This window comes from Protopterus annectens, chromosome 3.part1 (assembly GCF_019279795.1).
Source record: "Protopterus annectens isolate FY-2018-M chromosome 3.part1, PAN1.0, whole genome shotgun sequence".
NCBI lineage: Eukaryota > Metazoa > Chordata > Ceratodontiformes > Protopteridae > Protopterus > Protopterus annectens.
In genome coordinates, this window is record NC_056732.1 from 1,153,560,068 (window position 1) to 1,153,587,682 (window position 27,615).

Sequence of the window (27,615 nt, forward strand, 5' to 3'; positions counted from 1 at the left end):
TTACACACAGCTTTCAACAGTTTACTTCATTCACATACTTGGGATATTTGTTGCCATTGTTTTGCCAAGTATCCAGTCAGTATATGATTTCTCATGGGTTTTCTGTGGTGGTCAGTGGTTTTCAGATAAGGATGGGTAGGGGTCTCAAACAGCTTGTTATTTATAATGGCACTCACTAAGGAGGATCACGGTTACTACACTCAGATGTGTTTCTCATTTCTTTTTTTTCTATACTCTGACATTGATAATGTGCATATCAAGATTTTTGGGGTAGTATATTTGCCAATAAAAGACATTAAGTAGGCGACAGTGTTGAGTTATTACCAATGTAAGTACTTCTTGTTTGAGATAAACATCACAAATTTAGAATATCACGGGAAGTTCTGGAACAACAAGATTATGGAAGACATTTATTTGTATGATCGGTGTGCTTCCTTCACTGACAGACAGTTAGGTGGCATCAACCACAGGAATTGTATTTATGCTGGTATCCCTGAAAGGGAAGAATTTCTGTGGTGATTTTCCTTGAATATGCTTCCTGTTACAGAGGACAGGAAATATAAAGTTCTAGCTGAAGTGTCATGATTATGGTGTTGAGGAGAATGCCTGCATATTTTTGACATGTTAACATATAGCAAGGGTTTTGGATGAGGCTTACAAATTGTTGTTATTTTGTGTGCTTAATTGTTTAAGTTTACATAACATTTTGTATGGTGATTATGATACTTCCTGGCATAGCTGCATGACAGCTATGGATAAAATTATTGTCTGAGGACTATGGTTTATATGGCTTTCTAGATGTCAAGCTGTTTTATGTAACAAATAGAGGATACTGATTCATCACATTTCACACATTCCTTTTTGGTTGTGGCAAAAAGATTGTGGAGGTGAACTGCTATTATGCCTGTCTTTTCATCTGAAACACAGTTTGATTATTTCTACTTTTTTGCTATGCCAGACTATAGTTCTGTCTACTTGCTAATCTGCACTTCTGCATTTATATATGTCTTTCTTACAATGTTGTATTTGTGGACAGTTTTGTTTGTTTTTGTGATTTTAATCTTTTTTTTTCTCTGTGACAAATTAAGCTTTTAAAAAAACTTCTCTTTTCTATAAGTGCAGTGGGGTCCTTTACACTCACCATGTATTTCATATGAAGGATGGTACACTCAGAAACACAGCTGTACTGCACTGTAGTTTTAGCACTGGATATGAATCCAAGTACATGTGTGTGAGAATAAAACCTACAGTCCTGTGACTGTTTAGCATCAAGTGCACTACCTGATGCCTCCTCGTATCTCCCTGTACCACAGGATCGCTTAAATCCACCTAAGCTACAAAAAAAAAAAATTCTCAGTAAAATGGGCCCTCAGTTTTTGATCTTATACAGAGAGTGAGATACTCAGGGGTGCAATATTTCATTATGCTACAGTACAGTATCAGTATTGGAAACTTTAGGCCTTGTACCTAGGGTGGGAAGAAAACCTATGTTATTCTGATCTTCCAACATTAACAGTGAGTGTGCTACATGTTGAAGCATAGACACAGCACCAGAAAAAGACACAATTCTGCTGTGGAATAGCTGCATTCTCTTTAAACAATGTGTTTTATCCCACATAAGCTATTTTGTTTTATTCTGTATTATCATTTTCTTTGCACAACATATTTTCAGCTTTTCCAATTGTGCCTAAGTTGATAAATAAAATGCTGCTGCAATAATCATATACCCCCAAAATATTTTCACTGTCATTGTATAAGCAGTTAGCGTAATATAGCAGATAATGAGCACTGCATCAGATATCAAAAATCTACCAAATAAGGAAGGCAAAAAGTTGTTCTTCATTTGTCATGGAAAAAATACTTATAGCAAAGAAAAAGTACAAAGTAATTAATCATGAAAGAGACAGAAAACATTAGAATGTTTAAAAAAAACTTTTTGGGAAAAGGGAAAAATAATTATAGAGGAAAACATTGTCCCTATCAAAATCACTGTTGCTTCACATTCTTCAACTAAGTTTGAATGGAGCACTGCATTTTACCAAAGACAGCAGCACCATGCCATTTTAATCTGTGCCCAATCAAGTTCTACAGAAATGAATACATACTAGCAGGCACCATCTTTAGTACCAGTTTTGGATCAAACATTGAAAATTGCAAAGATAATTTTGAAATTAAAAGAAGCTGCTGAAAATGGTGATGCAAAATCTTGGTTCTCCATCCCTTTTAAGAACTTTTTTCCATTGCTAAGTGGACTTGTTATTCTGTTTCCATCTTGCTTTTTATAAGTTATTAGTTGGAAGAAATGGTATTGGTTTCCTCAAAAACACTACAGGTCTAACACTGACCCCTTTAAGAGACTGATATAGATTAGAGTTTAGAAGGGAAAATTAGACTGGCTCCAATAAAAGCTTTAGATAAGATGAACAGAAAGATTAAAAGTCCTTCTCTTGCTCAGTCTAAAGAAGAAGGATTATTCTTATCAGCTCAGCATTTCTTCTCAGATTACATCCTCTTTGACCATGACGGCTTTTCTTCATTGTGCTTTCTTAAGTTGCTAATATCACCATAATCATAAATCTTGTATAAGAGAATTATAAATGGTTTCTGGAGGATTAAAGCAAGCAAAGTAACGGAACCATGGCCGAACAGGATAAGACTTTATTAAAACAATTAAAACAGTATGGAGTGCGAGTATCAACTTTCGCCAATATGGCTTCTTCAGGCTAGAACTCAGTTCAGTTTGTACTTCTTTTTAAAATAGGTGCAGAAATCATGTGATCTAATGCACCTGCTGATGTAATTGTCTTAACATCAGTTTTAAGGATTCCATTCCTTTTAATTCGGTTTTAAGGATTCCATTCCTTTTAATTTGGTTTTAAGGATTCCATTCCTTTTAATCCTGGTGGTAAGTGTGCTTTCAATCTTAATATCTACTTCATTTCTTTTTTTTTTTTTTGAAATTGTTCATATAAAATGCTTAAAACCAAAAATTTTAAATCATGTGTATTGCCCATCTCCATCCCATGTTTACAAAGGTTTACCTTTGAATAGTTGAAAATCCAGTAGTCGAAAGTACATTGTTCGGAAGTAAGTTTTCAAGATTTCAGATAGCTGAATATAAATGGATTGAATGTGCAATGAGCAAATGCACATTGACATTCGCTCACTGCAGATTCGGCAATGTGGGTGCAGAGTGCACTATAGTGGGGATCAGGAAGTGGACCCTTTCCCCACAGTTTTGCAACCTTGGAGTTAAAATAATAAAGTGGGGGGGGCACAGCCCCCCATATGAGGGGTGCAGGGGGGCTTGCCCCCCTGCATTACGATCTATATTCATAAGTTTAGTTCGAAAATCAGTGAATCTGGTTTTTGATTTGCTGATTTTCGAACATTGGTGCGGTTCGGAATGACGGCTTTCATCATTCCGGTTCGCAGAAAGGGCCGTTCAGATAGTTGATTTTTAACTATTCAAAAGTAAAATGTTTTTAAAAAGGACAGTAGTTACTATCTTTCTACTTATATCCAAAAGATGATTACATATGCGTTATTTTAGTTTTCTGTTGGTCATGCTGGAAATAGAAAGTAAAACATTGGGTGCAATTTGCTAAATAAACTACATTTTGCACATCACAGGTACCATATGTTTTAATTATCAATTCATGTCCAAGTGTTGGATGTTTAAAAGATTTGTCTGTGTGAATATAACTACAACAGACACAGCTATTACATTTTACATGAACAATTGCAAGGAGATGATATCGTTCAAGACACTGAAAACTGTCTGCAAAATGTATCATCACCCCATCTTGTCTACGTCTGAATTATTCTCTAAACTCTTGTTCTCCATTTTCACTTTGGAAAAACATAGTCTTAGACAAATGGATGATGAGAGTCCTTCTTTGGGGTAAGGTTGGCTGTGGAATTCCCTGCTTTCGTGTCAGGGGAAACTTCCTCATCTACTGCACCACACTTTTTTTTATTTCCCCTTGCTCAGTGGGTAACATAAAAAGTCCCTCTCTGTTTCTTGAAAGGTTTTTATTCAAGGACATTTTTGATATGAGAAAGAAGCTTTGTGGAGACCAGTTCTAGATCTTTCCTTTCTTAACTAGTTTGGCAAGGTTCCAAAGTTCAAAATGCTATCCTATCACAACCTCTTACCTCTTATTCCCCATTTCAATTTTTTATAATGCTAGATTTAAAGGATGCTCATTATCACATTCTAATAGTCACAAATTTGAAGTGTTTCTTAAGATTTTCTGTATCTGGGTTATCTACTGCTACAAGGGTGTAAGGGTGTTTGCAAAATGTCTAGCTCTAGTGACAGCTTATTGCAGACTTCTAGTTATTCACATCTGTCTTTATTTAGACAACTTGCCTATTTTTGCAGAATGTTTTTCAAAGTGTCAAGAATATCTCACTTTGATGAGAAATCTCCTTCATAGACTGGGTTTCCAGGAGAATATTCAAAAATCATGACTAATTCATTACCACATAGTATTATTCCTGGCGTATCTCCTGGATACTTCCATGCAAACAGCTTTTCTCCAGTGGGAAAAAGTAGATCTATATCTGCATCTATTCCTGAGTTCTTCCATTCAGTCAAAGACTTTATCCAGGGAATTTCTGTGGATTTTGGTATTCTTGGCATCTATAATACTCATGATACCTCTAGATAGTCAGTGGTGCCACAGTTTTGGGTGGTCCCAACATCAGTACCCCCTGACTTTTTGAATTCCAGTTCTGGAATAAAATAACATTACTACTTTGTTGGAGACATCAGGTTTACCTAAATCCGGTCTCCCACTTTCCCACCTCCGCAAACAACATGTGCCTTAGACTTTACTTGAGTGGCTGTATCATGGAAGGTAAAAGTGAAGAGTCTTTAGAACAAAAGACAGTCCAAAACACTAAACAACAAAGAGATGTTGGCAGTAATAAATGTTCTCAACTCTCTTAATCATCTATGGTCCCCTGACCTGCACAAGTTGCCATAAGCAGCACCACAATGATGTTGCACACAAATAGATGGGAGGCAGTTGTATATAAATAGATGGGTGGGTAGTTGTATTTAAACAGATGGGGTTGGGGTAGTTCTCGATTATACCCTCTGTGTAGATTAGCCATGTTAGTTTGTGCTATAACCAGACTGCACAATCTCACTCTAAAAGCTTCTTACATTCCACCTTTCAGTGCACTCTCATATAAAGCTGTTTTGAAAGGGGTTCTGCATACCTGTCCATCATGAAAGCAGGTAAGTCCTCCTTGGTATCTTAGTTTTGTTTTGTTTTAGAAAAATTAACACTTGCTCCATTTGAACCAGTTCCTCAGGCTGTTGACACTCTTAATATGTTAAGCAGTGTTGCTGACTGTGCTGTCTTCTGTAAGATGATTGTTGAGTGGAAAACTAACTCTTATGTTAGATCAACCTATCTCATTTTCCAAAAAGGTTATGTATTTTGAGAACAAATCCATCATGTATGCCTAAAATGGTATTCAACTTTATGCCCTGGATCAACTAATCCATTGTCCCACTAGGGGCTCCAATATCCTAGACCTGGTAATTACCAACATGGAAGATAGATGCTCCACACCAATGGTCACCCTCTCATTGGTCAGGTCTGACCATAAACAAATCACCCTTGATATCCACATCCCACCGCCACCCCCCAGTAAGGAAACCTCCATAAAAAACTTCTCCAAAGCCAACTTCATACTACTCAAGTCAGAAGTGACAAACCTCATGACGCCCATGCAGACAGGAGCTGAAAGTTCAACTGCTGAATTCTACACTAAGGCACTGTACCAGCACATCCACTCATGCATGAATCGTGCCATCCCAAATAGAACCAAGATGCTCTCCTCCAAAAAAAGGAAGCCAGCCTGGTGGTCCCCTGCCACAAACAAACTATACAACAGAAGGAAGAAACTGTTGCAGAAAAGAGGAAAATCCAAGGATGCAGAAAACTCCCTTACCAGCCTCAGTAAGAAGCTGAGATCCCTCATAAAATCCTTCAAAGCTAGTTATGAAAATAAAATTGCCAAAGATTCCAAAGACGACCATGAGGCATTCTATAGTTATGTCAAGAATCTAAATGGCAATGCTCAGATCTGCTCTGAGCTACAACAGAATGGCATTAAATCTACTGATCCCAAAGATATTGCAAATATCCTGGCAGATCAATTTAGTGCCAACTTCATCTGCCTCTCACCGCCTAAAGGGCCCATCTCAATACCAAAAGATTGCCAAATTCTGGTAATCATAGTTACACAGGTAGAAACTGCACTCTCCAAAGCTAAGAATACAGCATCCATGGGACCAGATGACATCCTGGGCTGTGTACTACATGAACTACAAAATGAACTGGCACCTCACCTAAGTATCATGTTTAATCATAGCCTCACCTCAGGCTTCCATGCCCACTGAGTGGTGCACAGCTACAGTTATCCCAGTGCACAAGGGGGGATCCACCTTGGATCCCGGGAACTACTGTCCCATCAGTCTGATGAGCCTGATCTAAAAGGGCATGGAATGCATTATCATGGAACTTATAAACAAAGACATTGGCAACCTTCAAACACTGGACCCCACCTAGTTTGGGCTTGTGAAGGGCCGATCTTGTTAACTGAACCTAATTGATTTCTTTGAATTCATCTCCAGAGCTGTGGACAAGGGTAAGGTGGTCTACACAGCCTATCTGGACCTCACCAAGTCTTTCGACACCATCCCCCACTCTGGAATCTTAGATAAACCTACTAAGCTGGGCATTAATCCCTACGTCACTTGATGGGTTGCCAACTGGCTTACTGACAGAACCCAGACTGTAAAAGTAGCCAACTCCAAATCCAGCTCCAGACAAGTGACCAGTGGAGTATCTCAGGGTTCAGTCCTGGGACCTCTCTTGTTTGGCATCTACTTCTCTGAAGTACAGTCCAATGCTAAGGGACTCTGGCTAACAAAGTTCGCAGATGACTGCAAACTGGGAGCCATTATTGAATCCACAAATTATGTGGATATTCTACAAAAGGGCCTTACAGAAACAGATGCTTGGTGCCAAAGCAATGGTCTCAAGCTTAATGCCAAGAAATGTATAGTTATCCCCTTTGGGAAAAAACATGTACCCATGAATTACCACATAGGTTGCAGTACACTAAGCACAGAAAGTGTGATGAGAGACTTAGGGACACAGATGGACAGTGGTCTCACCTTCGATAACCACATCACCACAACAGTCAGGAAATCCTTCTCTGTGGCACACCTCATCACTAAGGGCTTTTCATCCAGAAAAAAGGAGGTTATTGTCCCACTGTACTCATCTCTCGTTAGACTCATTATAGATTACAATGCCCCATTTGGTATGTACCACACAAGACATCTGCAACAGCTGGAAAGGCCGCAGAAATACCTCATTAAAGAATCACAGGCCTAAAGCAGATGCCGTATGCTGACTGTCTAAAAAAATTCCAGCTATACTCTGTGGCATATCATCTACTCAGAGGTGATCTATGCTTGACATACAAGGCCATGTCAAGCCCTGAGCTGTTGGACATGCTCCACTTAAAGAAATCCCAATCCCTTAGAGCCACACGCTCCAGGGATCTAAATCTTGTCATCACAATGAACAAAACATGCTGGAGGGATAGGTTCTTGACCCAGAGACTCCCCATACTCTGGAATTGACTGCCCATACATGTTAAGCAGAATGCCTCCTTGGCCCTCTTCAAAAGGAACCTTGACGATAGGATGGGATGGGAGATAAGAAATTCACCCCAGGGATCATGTCAGGGGTCCAGGGAAGTAAATATTGTGGGAAGAAATATCCAGGGAATTGTTATGGCTATAGAGCCTAGTAGCAACCTATGAACTTCACACCAAGCTAGTCATCTCCCTGTCTTCTTTCCAGAACTTAAAAACGAGGGGGAAAGAATTTGTCATACTTAGATGTCAGCAGACAATTAAGACATTATTTTGTCAGAACTAAAGTCTTCAGAATTTCTGATTATTCATTTCTTATGAACGTAAAAATGGACAACTAGTGTCAAAACAGACAATTTCCAAATTGTTGTCCCATGGTATTTCCTTTTTTTTCTGCACCATAGCAAGTCAATTGCAGGTTGGGTCAAGGTACATTATACTAGGGCCTTGACTTCTGCAGTGGCTTTTCAAAAATGGGTGAACTACAGAAGTATTCTAGAGGCAGCAACTTGATCCACTGTATATACTTTCACAAAACACACAAACTAGACTTCTTTTCCAGGTCTAGATCAGGCTTTGATAGCACTAGTCTTCAGAGACATCTGGGCCCTCATCCTTTTACCTCCCAAACTTTATTAGCTTTGATATTCTACCCACTTAGGCTATTGCAGAAGTGATCCAGTGCTGAATATATTACAGTTGTTTAACAAAACTTACCATAACAGTTGATAGTTGAAATTGATCACTGCTAAAGTAGCTGCTCTCCCAATCCCCCCAACTTTTTCATAATGTGTTTGCCAATTTGAGGCCATTTTCAGGTCTGTAGCTTTCTTTCTTCTGTTAGCATGAGAGCTGTAAAGGAATTGGCATCTAAACCGCTGATTTTCTCTACTTTCAGCTTGAGTTTTCAACAGTCTGGTTGTGTGGAAGATACCTGGCTGTTAAATCCTAGGCAGGATATGACCCATATACTTTAGGGTATTGCAGCAGTGGTCTGTCTAAACATCTACTGTTAAAGTAAGTTTACTTTCAAAGCTGCACTTTTTTACCCATTGTATTCCACATCAGTGGAATAAACCTATTGGTGTATTAAGCAAAGCAGTATCCTAGCTAGTATTGAAGACAGACTTAGGTAATTTGATGAGCAGTCACAAATTCTTCCCTTGTTTATGTTATGTGACACCCGATGAGGAAGGAGGTAACTCTCAGTGCTGGGTTCCCTGGGCTAGGCTGTTGATGGTCTGATTACTGGTTGTCTAGTATCTACCTGTGACATTATGAATAAGATGCATCATTGAGAGTGAGATAACCAGTTCAAGCAATTACGAATGTTTGGAGTATGGGAACTCAGATGGGAGATTGTAGATGGGAGTAAGGAGCAAGGGCAGGAGGTGTGGAAGAGATGAAGTGTATAAGAGATTGGAGAGTCAGTCATAAAGGGAATTGAGACCCTTGACAAGGGAAATAAAGACAGGCAAAACCAGACTATAGAGAAATAAGTCTATGGGCTTACCATTAGCAAGATAATGGGAGCCAGAGAGGAAGCTGGTCAGCAAGCAGGAAAGGGTGGACGTGTGTTGTCATTCATGTAGGCACCAATAACTTTTCAAAAGAGATTGTAAATGTATCAGAATCTGGGATGTGGCAGCAACATGCCACAATATGGGTTGCTAATAGCATTCTCAAAAGTATTGTCTCTGCCAGGAACAATCATGCTGATGAAGTGAAGGATTAGGAACTATACTGACTGGCTGTGGCAGTGGGCTTGGAGCTTTATAGCAGTAGGAGGATAAAGAAAGACCTGTCATAGACTGCCAGCTCTACATCTGGGAAATATCTTTACACAGAAGAGACAGTGGGTAATGAAATGGGCTTGAAAGGTGTGTCCCCATATTTAAGTTTAAAACCCATAGGCTTGAATTTGGAAATAAACATTACTATTTAAAATGTTGACATTTATTAAAGTCTGAGTTAGTAAATTCTAGTTGTTATATTACTGGTGTATCACTTAGACTATATTTGTGTATTTAGGGCTGTCTTGTGGTGTATGTATGTTTTTGATGCTTTTTCTGATGCTTTTGGATGATTTACCCTGATGCTTGTTTCTCTTTTAACTTGAAACATTGGAGGTCTTGTCAGATTGAATTTGCTAGTTATATATTGTTTAATTGTTTAATTGTTTAATGAGCAATTTGGTTTTTATGATAAAAAGATGTAAGAAACTAGAATGGTTATTCCTTTGAAGGCTATTCGTAGCCGAGGTACCAGAATAAACTGTTCCAGCTGCTCAGCTCCTGTGCCTGGTGGTTTTTTCATTATTTGTTCGATTTGGTTTTTTTCTTACTGATTTGTGGAGTTTGGAGCTGAGTTTTCGTTATGGCTAATTTAGCTATGAATGGAGAAGGTTTTCGGTTTGCCAACTTATTAAAAGAGAGGGATGATAAGTTGGCTCACTTTGATCCATGGACTGTTACTGGCGATGGAAATCTTGACAAAAGGTTTGCTGAGTTAAGAAAGTTAAGGGTGAAGGAGACTTCTCTTTTTTATGATACACGCCTGTTAGAGAAATATGTGAGTTTATCCATCACACCGAGAGGGCTTTGGGTGGATAAACTACCTGCTTTTAAGTTCACGAGCGAAGAAACTGACCTTTTGGAAGAGTGGAAAGCTGTTTCTTTGCAATGTACACTTAGTTGGTTAAAGATTCTCATAAAACGAAACCAGAGGAGTTTGGGGCTGATTCAATCGCAAATAGCAGAGGTGGAGGAGAATTTATCCAAAGAGTTGTGCACTGAACTGTTTTTTACAACTATGAAGGAATTGAATACTGACATCGTAAAAATAGAAACCGAGGTGATTTCGAGGAAAAAGAATAAATTAAACAGGGATATCTATGACTTTAAAAATGGTACAGTGTATTTGTGGCAACGGAAGCGTAAGAATGGTATCTCCCGAACCGGAAATGCTGAGGGCAGTTCCAGAAGTGGTAGAGATTCTTCTGTTTCTTCGTTGGACACAGGCGTAAGCAGAAAAAGTGTATCTTTTGAAAGAGTGGATGTAATGGAAGATGCTGGTATGCAATCCGAAGTGGAAGAACAAACAAGGTGGAATTTTCGCCGGGGAAGCAAGCGGAAGGCGAGAAACAAGGGTCGCAATAGAAGATTTTGAAAGAAGGACTGTATGTTTGTCTAACACATCCTTTATCAGGTCGGGACATTTTGCTAGTGCTTTTACTGACATTAACGCCATGCAGGTTGTCAATTTAAGTGATTTTGTATTAACTAGGGATATGGAACAAGTATTATTTAAAGGTAATAAGTTTGTTCCAACTAAAATACCTGCTTTGGCAGATTTGTTGTTTGATGCTAAACGCTTTTGTCGAAAGTTATTTCTAAAAGTGTTTTTTGATGCAAAAAGTTCTGTTAATGCAGTAGATTCAGCTAGTTGTGTTAATAGCAGTGTTACTAATGATGATCATGCTGATGGTAATGCAGGAGCTATTCACAGTAGTAATAGTTTGAATGTGTCTTGTACTTCTTTTGACTCTCTTTTGAACCTTTCTATTTATGACTATGAGTCACAAAGTTTTGTAGATGGAGATGTGGTTGTTTCTCATGATGATGGTGAATCTGAAATTAGTGTGGATTCTGGGCGTTTTATCACTGGATATGGTAGACTTGAGGTTCCTATTTTACCTAGTAAAAGTTCATTTTGTCCTCCAAAAAATTCTTTTACTTTGAAAGTATTTGAGAATGCTTTAGTCAGTAAAATAGAATGTGAATATTTTCTGTTTTTGAAAAAATATGTTGAATTTAATCTTTCTAAGTCTGAATGGGCAGCTTTAAGAAGCATGCAGAATGTCACAGATAAATATGTTTTTTGTCAGGCGGATAAGGGAGGGAACTGGGTGATCATGGACAGGTTGCATTACTTAAAAATGGTGTTTGATTTACTATCTAATGAACAGGTGTACATTGAATTACCTAACAATCCAATTGTAGAGTTTAATACAACATTACTGGATTTGTTAGAGAAAGGGGAAAGGCTAGGCTTTTTGACTGGCAAAGATGTTAAAAAACTGCATATTGTAAATCCTAGGGACCCCACATTTTATGCCCTGCCCAAAATACATAAAAATATGTTGGATCCTCCTGGTCGCCCTATTGTTTCGTCTTGTGGTGGATATCTTGAAAATGTTGGCATATTTTTGGACAGTCTTTTGAAAAAAGAATTGAAAAATGTGAGTTCACATATTTGTAATACTAACAGTCTTTGTGAGAAGATAAGGAATTTACAGTGGGAAAATACCTTTTATTGGGCCACTGTAGATGTAAAGTCCTTATACACTAGTATTAGAACTAACTTTGGCCTAGAGGCTATTGTTAAAACTTTAGGGGAGGGTCCCAGAACATCCTTTATTATTTTACTTTTGGAATTTGCACTTACTCATAATTATTTTTTGTGTGAACAAAAAATATTTTTGCAAAGGGAAGGGACTGCGATGGGGGCAAATTTTGCCCCCACGTATGCTATATTATTCATGTCCTATTTTGAGATCACATTCTTATATACTTTGGAATTTTTCAAGAAAAATGTGGTACTTTATTATAGGTACATAGATGATTTAATTTTTGTGTGTTCTGGTGATGTTAGGAAATTTGATGAGTTTGTTGGGACTTTGCATGGTAACAAATTTGGCTTGGAATTCACATATGTAGTTAATGTCCATGCTATTCAGTTTTTGGATATCTTACTATATGTGGATTTCAATAATACTGTACAGTTTAGGCCATTTAGAAAAGATACTGCAACCAACAATTTCCTTTATGCTACAAGTGCTCACCCCATGCATTTAATTGAATCACTTCCCTATGGTGAATTCAAACAGACATTTGAACATACCTCTGAAAGTGTTCTATTGGAATCGGAATTTAAGGATGTTAAAAACAGATTGGTAGTTAGAGGGTATTCTGAATTACTAATTAAGGATAGTATTGATAGGGTATTAATTTCAAATGTGAATGGTAGGGATGGTAGTAGAATGTATAGAAAGAGTAATACTGAGGAAACACTTTTGAATAGGAGTGGGGAGAATAAGTTATTTTATGTTACTAAATTTTCTCCCTTTTCTGCTACTTTGAAAAAGATTGTGGATTTTCTTTGGCTATTAGTTTCTGAAAATCTTGAGTTTGGTAATCTATTCCCTAAGAAAGTTTGTTTTTCTTATGGAAGATATGCGAATTTGAAGGAAATGTTAAAGCCAAAGCGAAGAATAAAGACTATCCTGTGTAATGGTACACTTATATCAGAGGGGATGTTCAAATGTGGTAATTGTAAAGTTTGTCCAAACGTGAAGAATTTGTCAGGGTGTCAGATCAATGGGGTAAAATATAAGGCTACTGACATATTCGATTGTAAATCTTGTGGGATTGTATATATAGTGGGTTGTGGTTGTACCCCCCCCCTAAGTATTATATTTGTCAAACTAAGCGTCAGCTAAAAATCCGAATTCTGGAGCATATGGGGGATATCAGAAAATGTAGAAGGGAGAGTCCAATTGCAGAACATTTTAATAGTGTTCATGATGGTCTTTTGGACTCTCTATTTTTTTGTGCTTTAGCTAGGCCTGATGAGTATAATGCTGGTAATTTTTTAGAGAAACTGTTGAACTTAGAAAGCAGATTTATATTAATGTTTGGAACTTTAAAACGCAAAGGCTTGAATTTGGAAATAAACATTACTATTTAAAATGTTGACATTTATTAAAGTCTGAGTTAGTAAATTCTAGTTGTTATATTACTGGTGTATCACTTAGACTATATTTGTGTATTTAGGGCTGTCTTGTGGTGTATGTATGTTTTTGATGCTTTTTCTGATGCTTTTGGATGATTTACCCTGATGCTTGTTTCTCTTTTAACTTGAAACATTGGAGGTCTTGTCAGATTGAATTTGCTAGTTATATATTGTTTAATTGTTTAATTGTTTAATGAGCAATTTGGTTTTTATGATAAAAAGATGTAAGAAACTAGAATGGTTATTCCTTTGAAGGCTATTCGTAGCCGAGGTACCAGAATAAACTGTTCCAGCTGCTCAGCTCCTGTGCCTGGTGTTTTTTTCAAATATCTTTACACAGAAGAGACAGTGGGTAATGAAATGGGCTTGAAAGGTGTGTCCCCATATTTAAGTTTATGTGAGAGGGTGGCATGACAGAGATTTGGGGGATATTCTGGCAATGCAAAAAAGAGGACAGGATGCACAACTCAGTAAAAAAATCCAGTATTAAATGAAACCATAATTTGATGGTATTATTGTGCAATAAAATGAATCTGTTTAGGAATATGGGGCAGTTTGAGGCAGTACTGTAGGAGAGGAGGATGTACACTGGTGTATCTCAGAATCATGAGACAGTAAAAAGAGGGAGGTGGGATAAGGAGTTGATCAAATGTAGGTTGTTCAGGCATTTCAGAGTAGGGAAGGGTGGGGATGAATTAGCAATCTATACTGACTGAGTCTCCAGTCACTAACCTCCTTTTTCTCTCCCACACCTCCTGCCCACACCCTTATTCCTATGACATGGTATCTGAGAGGTAGGCAAACACAATTCCATAAACAGATCAAGGAAGGTAGCAGAATCAGACCTTAAAGTAAATGCCCTGGGAGGATAAGGTAAAGGGAGGGTAGTAGATTGATACAGTGCATCAGACTCTATTAACACCTGGGAAAGAAAATGAAGGGATATCCAAGACAAGGTGGCATTAGCCAACAGTGACCATGCCTCTTTGTGCACATGTGTGTATGTTTGGGGATGTTAAGAACACAAAGATAATGATATTATATTTTAAGGGAAATGATTAGGCTGAACTGCATAATAGGGTCAAAGATGAGTAAGAAGCCTGGAGACAAGATATGAGTGGGACAGGGATATGGTACTCATGGCTATGGACAAGGGTTTGAAGCACCAAAAAGGCATACGTGTCAAAACTAAATATTTGCCACTGTAGATGCTTAAAATCAAAGAGCATGCATTCTAATGTAGTTATTTTCTTGTTCACATCCAGTGGAGGTGTAACATTTTCACCTTCCGCACATCACTCTTCAGTCAATGCATCATCATCTTTTAGCAAAGGAGTCCATCTAACCAAAAGCAGAGATGTAACATGAGAATGTGTATCATGTACAACCATAACACAAATTCCAGGAACAAAAATCAACAGTCCAAATATAAATGTCTGAAGACAGAGCAGCTCTACTCAAAACTTGCTGAATCTCACGCTCTTTATATCAATTGTGTCCTGTAAGCACACAAAAAATAGTCACTAAATCCAAGAAGGTAGCTCAAAATGGGTAAAGGCCAAGCTCGAGCATAAGAAATCATGGTAACAAACAACTTATAGCTCAGAGACACCACAAACAAGAAGTTTATTCAATAAATATAAACATTCTCACAATATTGCTTCCTCAGATATATTAAAAAGTTTGATTGAAAGAGTAGCAACTTTTAAAAACATTCACTCTGGGCATCACATGACCAGAATCAACCAATGACAACAACAATTATATAACAGCTGTAGAAATCTTAAAAGGACAATGTTAAAAAAAAAAAGTTTATAAATATAGTTTGGACAATAAAACATCTGTTTAATGGATCTAGATTTTAAAATAGGTTTCCGACTTCATAGTCCATTCCATCCTGCAGGAGAATCCATTTGAAATCTACAAATCTCTTTTGTCTTTCTTCCACAGAAATTTATCCCCAACCCTTATACTAGAAACTACTATTTAGTAAGACACTAAACTTAAAGATATGTGTACTGTCAACTGTTAATATATGTTTATTTAAAGCATTTAATTCAACATGTCTATGTATACCAGACACGTGATCACATATAAGATTCTTCAGTTTTCTGTTGTTTTAACCAATATAAAAAGGTGCATTTTACACATCTTACTAGATACACAGTATTCTTTGTTTCACAAGTTGCTGATACTTTCAAATTAAATATTTTTCAGTATTTGGATATACTAGTGACTTAGCACTACTAATATATTCACAAAATGATCAACTAAAGGATGGTCTTGTAACTCTACTACCTGCCATAAGTTTTGTTTTTATTTGTTCTTTATAGCATAACATATGCCTCAAATTAACACAATTCTTATTTTATGTTTCAGAACAGAATGGATTATAGCATAACATTTGCTTCAAATTAACATAATTCTTATTGTATAAGTTTAGGAACAGAATGGCTTTTGTCCATTAAGCCTTCATAAGGTCTTAACATATTCCAATGTTTTATAAAGGATTTAAAGGAAGGGACTATATTATTAATAGATTAGAAAATGTGAAAAATCAAATAGATGGGCCAAGGACTTCTGCAGCTAAATCTGTAATCAGGAATGTAAATTCCAGTATTGGTTTGTTAGCTTGAATAATGGGGTTTTTGATTTGTCCATTCCACATAGATATATGCACATACTAACCTTGTTTCTAATATTTATACAAAACCCTGGAATATTTTAAGATATTATGAATGTTTAATGGACAAAGAGACTGGCTAACTCATTCCCTTGCTAGTGTGGTAGAACTTGTGGCTCACTTGAGACATTTCCAGACTGTGGAGATTTGGGGTAAAAGGGGGCAACAGGGCATGTTGGTATGTAAAATCTTTAAAAGGTGTAGAGGAGGTAGTCCAAGAGAGATCAAGAAGGGATGCACCCTCAGAGGTTTTAAAATATCACCACTTAGTTTAATGCCTAAAAAGAATCTTGGCAAGTTTTGATTATTTCATCACTTGTCCCTTCCTGGTGGTGAATCAGTGAATGATCACATAGACTGGAATTTGGCAAGGGTCCAATATGGTCCCTTGGACTTTTCTAAGCATGACCTTGCAGGAGAGGAGAAGTTTTATTTTGACAAGGTAGTGGTAATGGGTTGTGCTCTGCTTGTTTTTTTGAAGTTTAGCACAGCACTGCAATGGATTTGGGAACAGAATATCCTGCTGTGGAAGGCAATTTATTATTTGGACAACTTCCTCTTGATGAGCGAGGGCACAGAGCGAGTGTTGGTGGTATTGCACAGTTTCTTGAATATTCATGAGGATCTGGGTATTCTACTAACAAAGGATAAACATGGGGGACTAGGGGTGTTTATTGTCTTTTTGGGGCTTGAGGTAGATGATGGGAAGGAGCTATTTAGGTACCCAAAGGGTAAGTTGAGTAGTTTGAAGGATTGGATTCAGGCATGGCTAGGAACTGATAAAGTGAGAGTGAGGGAGGCTATGATACTTTTGGGTTTGTTGATTTTTGCATGCAGTGCAGTAGGGCCAGATAGAGAGCTCTGTAGAGCTATAGATAATATATTGAGAGGTAAAGTGAAAATACATCATCATGTGAGAGTTATCGAGTTTTTAAGGAGGACTTGGAAATTTACCAGGTGTTTTTGGGGAATTTGAGGGAGATAATGATGTGGCAGGATAAATGGATATAATCTACTATACATGGATGCCACTAGTCATTTTGGTGTGTGATCACACTAGCAGGTAAATTAGTTTTCAGCTATTTGGTCGGTTGGCTGGTCAGGGTAGTTGAAGAAAAACATCATGCATTTAGAGTTGTTGCTGATCTGGGCAGCAGTAGCAGTGGTTTGGAAATGGACCTTGGCTAATGGGAAAGTGATTTTTCATTCGGCCACTGTGTCAAAGGTGCAGGTTTTGGCTACTAAATAATTTAGGTTTGTTCCAGTGTTGCAGTTGCTCTTAATAGAATTAAAGTTGCATTATTTGTTTATAAATCTGACTTTATTTACTAGGCTGTTTGAATGTGGTTGCTGACAGTTTATAAAATGTTCAGGTTTGAGCTGTCTTGTCAGAAGCAGTTGAGCTGCTAGCAGTAATCCCAGAGGAGTTTTGAGCAATTGACAAGGTGTAGTTGATTGTTTGGTGCAGCAGTCATGGGGTGGATAATAAGGAGAGCCTATAACGCAACTTGGCGAGATTTTTATTTTTATTTTTTAATCAGTTGTCTGTGAGGGAGTGGTGTTGGTGCTTAGGTTTACTGATGAGGTATCTGACACATAAGGGGCAGATTGGTGAGATAGTCATGTCAGTGAGAGTTCATTAAGCAACTTTGGGGGCGTTAGTTAAGTTTACAGGCAAAATTGGTTCGGTGAAGCATAGGATTCTAGTTTGGATGCTTAAAAGTTGGGAGAGCTTGGGGGCTAGTTGCAAATAGTCATTTGCTTTTGCTAGATAGCTTTTAGGATTGATTTTAAGGGGTTAATATGTGTCTGCTAGGTCTGTGGTTGAGTATATGATATGGACTACATTATCATTGCGTTTGCATTTAGTTTAGCTTCGGGTTGCAGTGTGTAAGAAGGGGTGGGGAAGGGGCGTAGTGGATATTAATAGTATTGGAGCTACGTGAGTATTGGCTGTGGGAACAGGATGTGAGGTAATCAGTGGTTGGGGATTAGACAGGGATATTTTAGACTGTTTTGAAGCTGTGGAAGTTCTCTTGGTGCACATGTTTATGGAATCCCTCCCTTCCTCCCTTAATTCGCAAGCATGAGCGTGGACATTGGCCTTGGATGTTGAGTCTATCTATATTTCCATTCCTTTTCATGGGATTGTGTAAGAAACTGCATGAGTGAGCAGAAATGGTAATGCTGCCCTTGTAATTACAGTGACTGTTATGTTTTCTTTGCTTATTGGTAGGTTTGTGTAGGTGAGTGGTGACACAGTCCTACTGAGGTTGTATTTTAGCAAGTGAGCTGTCGTACACACCAGCTATTTATTCATTCATGGTTATTGGTTGTTGTGATTATGACATTTGTATGTCTGATTATTTATAATACAGTTGATCACTAATGCAGTTTTGTTGTGGTTCTTCTTCTGTGGGGCATGAGATTAATAGACAAAATAGGTTTGCCTCTGGCAGATATTTTTTTTCTATGACTACTTGCTAGGGCCTTCCATTCTAGTTTAGTGTCAGGTTTCAGTGTGCAAGAATGGGTGGGGAATGTGGGGGTTGGTAATAGTATTGGAGCTTGGTGGGTATTGACTGTGGACACACGATCTCATGATGCATGCCATATTTAAGCTAACAGCGTGCTAAAGCTAGCTCCATTGGAACATACCTAGTAGCACATTTTAAAGTTTGTCAGATGATGTATGAAATGCATTTAGTTATTAGCCTAGAAATTTTAAACTGTTCATTTACTCCAAAATAACCCCAGGCTATAGCAGTGCTATTCAACATCCTTTAAATACACGGCAAAATAAGAATGAAGGCTGAATTATTATGTGGGCACGTGTGCTTAATGTCTGAATGTTTCTGCAAAGAATAACTTTCTAAACATATTTGAAATATAACTGTGAATTCATAGACAGGTTTTCCACATTACTTGCTATCAAAGGAATTCAAAATTATATTTCATCTGAACCTGAAAAGATAGTATGAAGATGCTGCAACAGTTTTGCTGACTTGCAATATTTCTCTTTTGATTTCTTTATCACTACTGTTTCTGTATTTCAGTTATTTTATGTATACTGTTACCTTTTTGTCGTGTAGATTTAATTATCCATGCATTATGGGATTGTAATTATAAAGCCTGTCTTAAGTTACATGTTATGCCGTTATTAATAGCGAGCTAGTTGTGAAAATGGTATAATTTTCTTTTCCTTTATTTTCTCCCAAAGGGGATTCTGAATCCAGTTCAGCAAGCATTAAAGAAAATGTCGTATGTAGTGCACCATTTCAAATCCTATACAGAAATGAAGAAATCCTTGTTAATAATGCAATGCTGTTCAGGGTCCATATGCTTCTTGATGGAGAAAGGGTATGTTTTCCTTTTGGTTACTAAATGTGGTACTTTAAATTAAGATTAAAGTTGTTCTGTAATTAACTTTGCAACTGACATGCAGTATAAACTCCTATACTTTATATCCATTCAGTGGTCAAAAATGTAAATGTCATACAGTCATCATATACTGTGATTTTTTTATTTCATGATTAATTAGTTATTCACAACATTAAAGGTTATGTCCAAATACTAATAAAAAAAAAACATACAATTTAATTTTGTTCGCCTGGATTGGTATCATGAATATTTGATTTGACATTTTTTAACTTCACTGTACTTACAAATTTATATTAAAATTTTTATTTCCCCTATATTTGGGAGTTTTCTACATAAATATGTATTCATTAAAATGATTAGCATCTGTAATTCAGTTTACAAACGTAGCTACACATTTCCTTACAAGCTAAATAAATAAATAACTTCACCATCTTTAAAATGAGTGCTGGAAATACTCCCCTTTAGCAATCACATGAATGTGATTTCTGTCTCTTTCTTTCCAGGTAATAGCTATAATAGGCAGTCTGGCTGCGGGATGAGGCCGGGTACAGGACACCTCATATGTCTGTAGCTGTAAGATTACATTGTGAAATGACCGGTTCAGTATGATGACATTTCAGATAAATTCACTTTCATTATTTGGCAAATTTCACCATGGATGAGTAGACTGAATGCAGTAAAAAAATTAAATATTGAACTGGAAAGCAATGAAAAAATAAGTGACATTTGATTTGCTTATAAATAAGAACACCATACATTTTAACTGATGTTTTACTGGCAAGAGCACATATTAAAATAGTATATACTAGCAGATTTTAGTATGTAGCACTGTAAATAGGAACGGGCCATATTATTCCCCAGTATTTTGCTGAAAAGTGCAACATAATTTATATGGCATTAATAAGACTGTCTAAGTATTAAGGCATAGCAGTGTGTGGGTTAAGATATGAAGGATCACTGCAACTGTAGATTCTGACATTTGAGTTATATTCTATTGACTTTGTCTTCATTGCATTTAAGTTTGGTAGCAGTCAGTTGTTCACTATGAAAGCTTATGCTGGACCAGGGATAATATTCTATAAAATCATGATAGATGCACAAAACTCTCATACAAAGGTAGCACTGATAGACTGATTTTTTGTTTGCTTTTCTTTCTCCCTCCCTAAAAGTCATTAGATTTGCAGTCACTATGCCCATTAGTTTATCTTTGGGGCTAATAGATAGTCATAATCACACAAGGTCATCATCCAAGTAGCCATCAGGGTTATTCAAGCTTTAACCCTAATGCCTCTCTCCAGGTAGCTGAAGTGCATGCTCACAGGTATGACAGACTTGAGTGCCTTTCCTTGTGGGTAAGCATATTTCTGAATGTGCCACATGAAAGCAACAATGAGAATGTGGCTGGACATGATGACTCATCTGCTATGTACCACAACCTTTCTCTCCAGAAGGTGCCAGTACTATAGTGTATTAGGCTGCTTCCCTCCATCGGACATTTGCCACTCACTTCCAATCTCCAAAGTACAGCTCCTCCAGTACCCAAGTGTTAATCAGTCTTGAGTCATCTGGGTTACATTTGGGCCTTTATTCCTCTGTGACATTGACTTTGGGTGTGCTAACTGACTTCTTTAGTTCTTCTCTCTGTTTCCTTCTTAAGTTCTTCTCACTGTTTCAAGTGTTTCATATCTTGCATTAAACTAAATATTATTTCATCTCTGTAGAGACTCATAATCATATGCCATTCCTAATTTTGTTTAGAGATCTTCACTAAAAATGTTCAAAAACTCTGACAAAGTAGAAGAAACAAGACTCCCCAGTGGCACAGCTATAGAGCTGAGTCCTCAGTCGAGTTTCCAAGCCAAGTCCTCCACCACCCCCTCTGTGAAGCCAGTGCTTCATGTCCCTGCTCCAAGAAGCTGACACACACATTCTTTGAGATTTGATTTTCACACACACACACACACACACACACACACACACACACACACACACACACACACACACACACACAATCACAGACACACACACACACACACACACACACACACACACACACACACACACACACACACACACACACACACACACACACACACACACACACAAAACTGTGAAAGGCTGGCACAGATTTACCAGCTATGCCCCCTTCTGCCCAAGCTATAAAGTAGTTACTGCCATCAGACACTCCCAAGCCAGCTACGCTAAGGCTCTTACAAGGGTAGTCAGTTATACTGAGTGAAATGAATATTAATACAAATGGTGGTTTTTGACCAGTGCAGTAAGGCTTTCAGGAGTGGCCACAGAGTCACCAAATAGATATAAGTACCTTCATAGGTTAAAAAATGCTCTAAAGGACCAGACACAGTGGAACGTTTAAATATATTTAATAATAATAATAATAATGTCAGCTGCTTGGAGCAGGGACATGAAACACTGGCTTCACAGAGAGGGTGGTGGAGGTCTTGGCTTGGAAACCCGACTGAGAACTCAACTCTATAGCTGTGCCACTGGGGAGTCTTATTGAGGACCTGGAGGGAGACAGAGAGAGAAACCAAGACTATTGACTGAATGTGTTCTCTGTGAGAAAAAAAATGATCAATTTCAACAATTGGCTAAACTTCTGGTGTCATTCAAAGGGGATCCAGTATCTGTCAGCCTGGGACGACAAGCTCGACAAGCCTCGTTGCTTTGCAAGAGACGGCTTGCACCTGTCACCCCTAGGTTTTTGAATATGGGCCAAGGCTCTTGCTGCCCTCATAGTGCCTTTTTTAGGCAAGACTCAAAAGTCAAACACACATCCCTAAATAGCACAAATAAAAAATTGAGGGTTATGCTACTGAACGCCAGAAGTTTAAATCTCAAAATGCACGTGCTCGAAGCACTCCTCAGTATGGAGAACGTTGACATCTGTGCAGTAACTGAAACCTGGTTCAAGGCTGCACAGAGCACCCAAGCACTACCAGTCTACAACTCATACCACACATTTCAGCCACAGAACATGGACCGAAACACAAAAGGATGGGGTGTATTCATATTCATCAAGGATACCTACTCCTCCAGGTTAGTGGCACAGCATGATACCTCTGAGATCATCCATGTGCAACTAACACCGGCAAATCTGCACTGCAAATTTTGGCCTGCTACAGAACACCCTCCATTATCCAGGACCACCAACTCCACCTTTCTGGAGACACTGGAAAACATGAAGGTCCTACCGAACACCCTGATATTGGGTGATTACAATTACCCTACTATTAACTGGGAAAGCTACTCAAGTAGAAACTCCCAGGTCAAGCGCTTCCTGGAATTTATCAACTCAAATGCCCCAGATAAGCTGGTAAACTCCCCTACCAGAGGTGAAAATATATTGGACCTTGTCATCACCAACATGGGCGACAGATGTTCCCCACCGGAGGTCAATCAATCACAGGCTAGAACAGACCATAAACTAATCACTCTGGATGTCCACTCCACACCACCACCCCTAACCAAAAAAAAACACAGTGAAAAACGTTTCTATAGCAAACTTCACCTTACTTAAGACAGAGGTGGAACGTTGTACAGCTCCCACACTAAAGGATAACAGTGTCCAAGATGCAGGAACCTTTACAAATGCACTCTGTGAGCACCTACAAGGATGAATGGATCATGCCATCCCTAGCAAAACCAATACTCACTCCCCTAAGAGAACAAAACCAGTCTGGTGGACCCCTGCCATAAACAGGCTATACAATAGAAGGAGGAAACTAGTTCAGAAAAAAAGCAAATCCCAAGAAGGAAAGACATCCCTGATCAGTATCAGTAAGGAACTAAGGTCCCTCATAAAATCATCCAAGCCTAACTCTGAAAGAAAAATAGCCAAGGATTCGAAAGATAACCACAAAGCCTTCTTTAGCTATGTCAAGAATCTAAGTGGCAACTTGCAGATATGCTCTGAGCTAGTGCAAAATAGCACAAAATATACTGAACCTACCGATATTGCCAGAATCCTGGCAGATAGATTCAGTGCAAACTTCACCCCCCTCTCACCCCCAAAAGGGCTCATAACATTACCGGAAAAGTGTAGTGCCTCGGAAATCTTTCAAAACCCAAAAGCACAGTGTCATTGGGGCCAGATGGTGTCCCAGGCTGCGTCTTGCACGAACTACAGAACAAATTGAGCCCCCACCTAAACACACTGCCCAACCTCAGCCTGTCCACAGGCTATATGCCCATAGAATGGCACACAGCAATGGTCATTCCGCTCCAAAAAATAGGGACCACAACTGACCCTGGTAACTATTGCCCCATAAGCCTGACTAGCCTGGTCTACAAGGCTATGGAGCACATCATCATGGAACTCATTAACAAAGACATTGGGAACCTCCAAACACTTGACCTGACCCAGTTCAGTTTGTTAATGGCAGATCATGCATACTAAACCTGGTTGACTTCTTCGAGACAGTCACCAAGGCCATAGATGAGGGGAAGGTGGTTCACACAGCCTACCTTGACCTTGCCAAGGCTTTTGACACCATTCCCCACTCGGGAATTATAGAAAAACTCACCAGCCTGAACATAAACCCCTATGTCACGAGATGGGTTGCCGACTGGCTTACAGACAGAAATCACACGGTAAGCATAGCGGGCTCCAGGTCCAACTCTAAACCAGTCACAAGTGGTGTCCCACAAGGCTTAGTCCTGGAACCACTACTGTTCAGCATATACTTCTCAGGGAAACACAGGAGGACTATGGCTAACCAATTTCACCGATGACTGCAAGCTGGGAGCCATAACTTGACTCTCCGGCTGACACGGACATTCTCCAAAAGGGCCTTACTGAGAGGGACACCTGGTGTCAAAGACATCGTCTCAAGCTAAATGCCAAAAAATGCATAGTCATCCCATTTGGGAAACACAAAACACCCATGAATTACCAGATAGGTGGCAGCCCCCTAAATACAGAAGAGGTAATAAGAGATCTGGGGACCCAGGTAGATAGTAATCTCGCCTTTGACAATCATATTGCCAAAGTTGTTAGGAAATCCTTCTATTTAGCCCAACTAATTACTAAAAGGTTTGCATCTAGAAATAAAGAGGTTATAATGCCCCTCTACTCGTCACTCATCAGACCCATCATAGAGTACAATGCCCCATTTGGAATGTACCTCACAAGGCACTTCCAACAGCTGGAAAGTCCCCAAACGTACCCCACCAAGAGGATTACTGGCCTCAAACATATGTCCTATGCAGCCTGACTGGAAAAACTCCGGCTATACTCAGTGGCATATCGTTTACTTAGAGGTGATCTCTGCCTGACTTACAAAGCCATGTCCAACTCAGAATTGATGACCATGCTCCACCTAAAGAAATCCAAGTCACTGCGAGCCACTCACTCTAATGAGCTAAACCTCACCACAACAATAAATAGAACATGCTGGAAGGATAGATTCCTGTTACAGAGACTCCCCATGCTTTGGAACAAAATTCCTAACTACATTAGGCAGAGCTCCTCACTAACACTCTTCAAGAGAAACCTTGACGAGTGGATGGGTAACAGAAAATACACCCCTGGGATCACTTCATTGGCTCTTCTTGACAGAGGCTCAGTTAATTAATCAATGGGGTGGCGAAAGCTGACACACTCTGGCTAGGCTTATAAATGCCCTCGGGCAGATAGTGTAGTACCTACCTATGAACCTATAATAAATAATAGAAGAACATGACAATATTAAATATCTATTTACAATAAACAGTTTCAATCCCAGGAAATATTAAAATAACACAGACTAATGCATTCACACAGATACAGAACAACAGTACTTAACTAATGTCACTATATTTGATCCTGACTAATCTAAAGGATTACTATTCCCTGATTCACTTGCTAGAGTAAGGCAAGATGAAGTAGGTGAGGGGTTCTTCTCTGTCAGGATCCAAAGACAGACTGCCATGAGACTTCAGTCTCATCTAGAATTAAACATCATTTTTGTTGTAGATTACAGAATGACATTACATATATCTGGTCATCTGACTTATGGCTGCAGTGCTTCCCCCATTGGCTAGATGCTGTCAGGATTTAGCACATATGTGTCAATATGGGTCAAAAATACACACAGACTCACAGAGTCTTGATAATGTGTGCTTCAGCTCCTGGAAGTCATAAAATAATTTCAAACATCCGCTCTTCCATAGCAGCAATTAGTTCACCCCAAAGACAGTGCAAAAAATTCTTAGTATAGGCTTTTTATCACTAGCTGCACTGAGAATTGTAAGATACAATTTTTATGACCTAAGCCAGGTAATTTAATTTCAAACTATTTTCAAAGTTATGTGGATTGAGATAAACCTCTTCTCTTCCAGTATCTTCTTTTTAAACATATACATTTAAACAGTCACAATAATACATGCATATTTTTTCTGCCCAGCAGGGCACACTGTCGGTACATTTTTTAGACAAGTAGCTTTACAAATAAATATTTCAACACAAGCCTCTGTACAAATCTGTTTGATATACAAATGTCATATAACTCTTTACAGCGTATAAGTTTATAGCTAGCTGTGTTGCCATATGTTACACATCCACTGCCCTACTTCTCCTGGCAGAGCTGGCAATAACTCGCATCATCACATCTCACCCCCTTTGAGAAATCAAGACAGTTTTTCAAGTGACCCTTGAGAAACATTGCTTGAGAGGAATGAGCCTGTCTGGAAATACCTTAACCCATGCCCAGTCTTCAGGACCCATCTGCATTAGCATTGCTGACCCCACTACAGAGTCATGTCATTTGGCTGCAACCCTAGGCTCCACCTTAGTAACTAGGCATTTTGCTGGTTGGCTGAATGCAGCCATAGATCCTGCTTAGATTCCTCCTGCCATTCACTGCAGATACTTAACACAAGGACCTCTCTGTCATGGTAAGGCTTCATCATGTTAACATGGTACAATTTGTGCCTCTGCCTTCTGCCTACCAGTTCTACCATGTAGTTAACATCACTGACCTTCCTTACCACTTTGAAGGGTCCCTCCCAAGCTGCCTGCAGCTTATTGTGTCTGACAGAAATGAGAACCATAACCTGCTGTCCCACAGCATACTCTCAGGCTCATGCATTCCTGTCATGCCAGACCTTATCTGTTGTTGGGATCCTGCCAGGTTCACCTTGTTGAAGCCCTTGTGCTCTCTAAGTCTTGTCCTCTGGTATAGGACATATGCCACAACAGACTCCTTATGTGATTCACACTCACCCTCCCACAGCTCACACTCATTACAAATCAAATTTAACAGCCCCTTCATCCTATGCCTATCCAGCAACTCAAAGGGTAAAAAACTTGTGGATTCCTGGGGTACCTCTCTGTATGCAAACAGCAGATGGGGCAAATATTTGTTCCACTGTCTCTTAAACTGATCTCCAAATGCCCGTATCATAGTCTTTAGTGTAGAGCTTATCCTCTCCACAAGACCATTAGTTTGGGGATTGTAGGGGGTGGTTTTGCAGTACTTCACCCCACTGCACTTCCACAGACAAGCCATGAGGTCTGACATGAAATGAACACTTCTGTAAGTCAGTATTTCTCTTGGGAAACCTATCCTGCTGAAAATTTATAACAAAGTATTTTTCACCTTCTCTGCCTTGATGGAGGACAGCGCCACCACCTCAGGGTATCTAGTAGCATAATCTACTACCTCTAGGATATACTTCTTTCCTTTAGAGCTTGGAGTACTCAGATGCCTTATAATAGTTTATTTTTTGGGATCAATCCTTGGCTAGGCTTGTAAGGGCCTAAGGGCTATTAGCCTAGTAACCTCCTATGATGCTATGATTCTATGAGCCACCCTCTGAAATGGCCCCTCAATCACAGGCAAAGGCATCAAAAGAGCCTTGACCTTGTCTCCTGCCTTGCCTACTTTTTGGCACTGCTCACAGGTCCTGCAGTACCCTGTTGCATCCCTTGCAATCCCAGGCCAGTAAAGGTTCTGTATAATATGTCTGTTGGTATGATTTGTGCCCATATGACCTGCAAAATGAATGTTATGGGCTATGGTTAGAAGTGCCAGATGGTAGGCAGTACCAACTGCTGTATTAA

At 38.9% G+C, this 27,615-nt stretch overlaps 1 protein-coding gene across 1 annotated transcript in view; it reads left to right on the forward strand.

The window, feature by feature from the left end:
- FAM135B (family with sequence similarity 135 member B) overlaps window positions 1-27,615 on the forward strand; it is a 2,319,882-nt gene that overhangs the window by 704,308 nt on the left and 1,587,959 nt on the right. Inside the window, exon 3 of the mRNA XM_044067284.1 lies at window positions 19,390-19,529. Within this exon, the coding sequence (XP_043923219.1) occupies window positions 19,390-19,529 (140 nt within the window). The remainder of the gene's footprint in view (window positions 1-19,389; window positions 19,530-27,615) is intronic.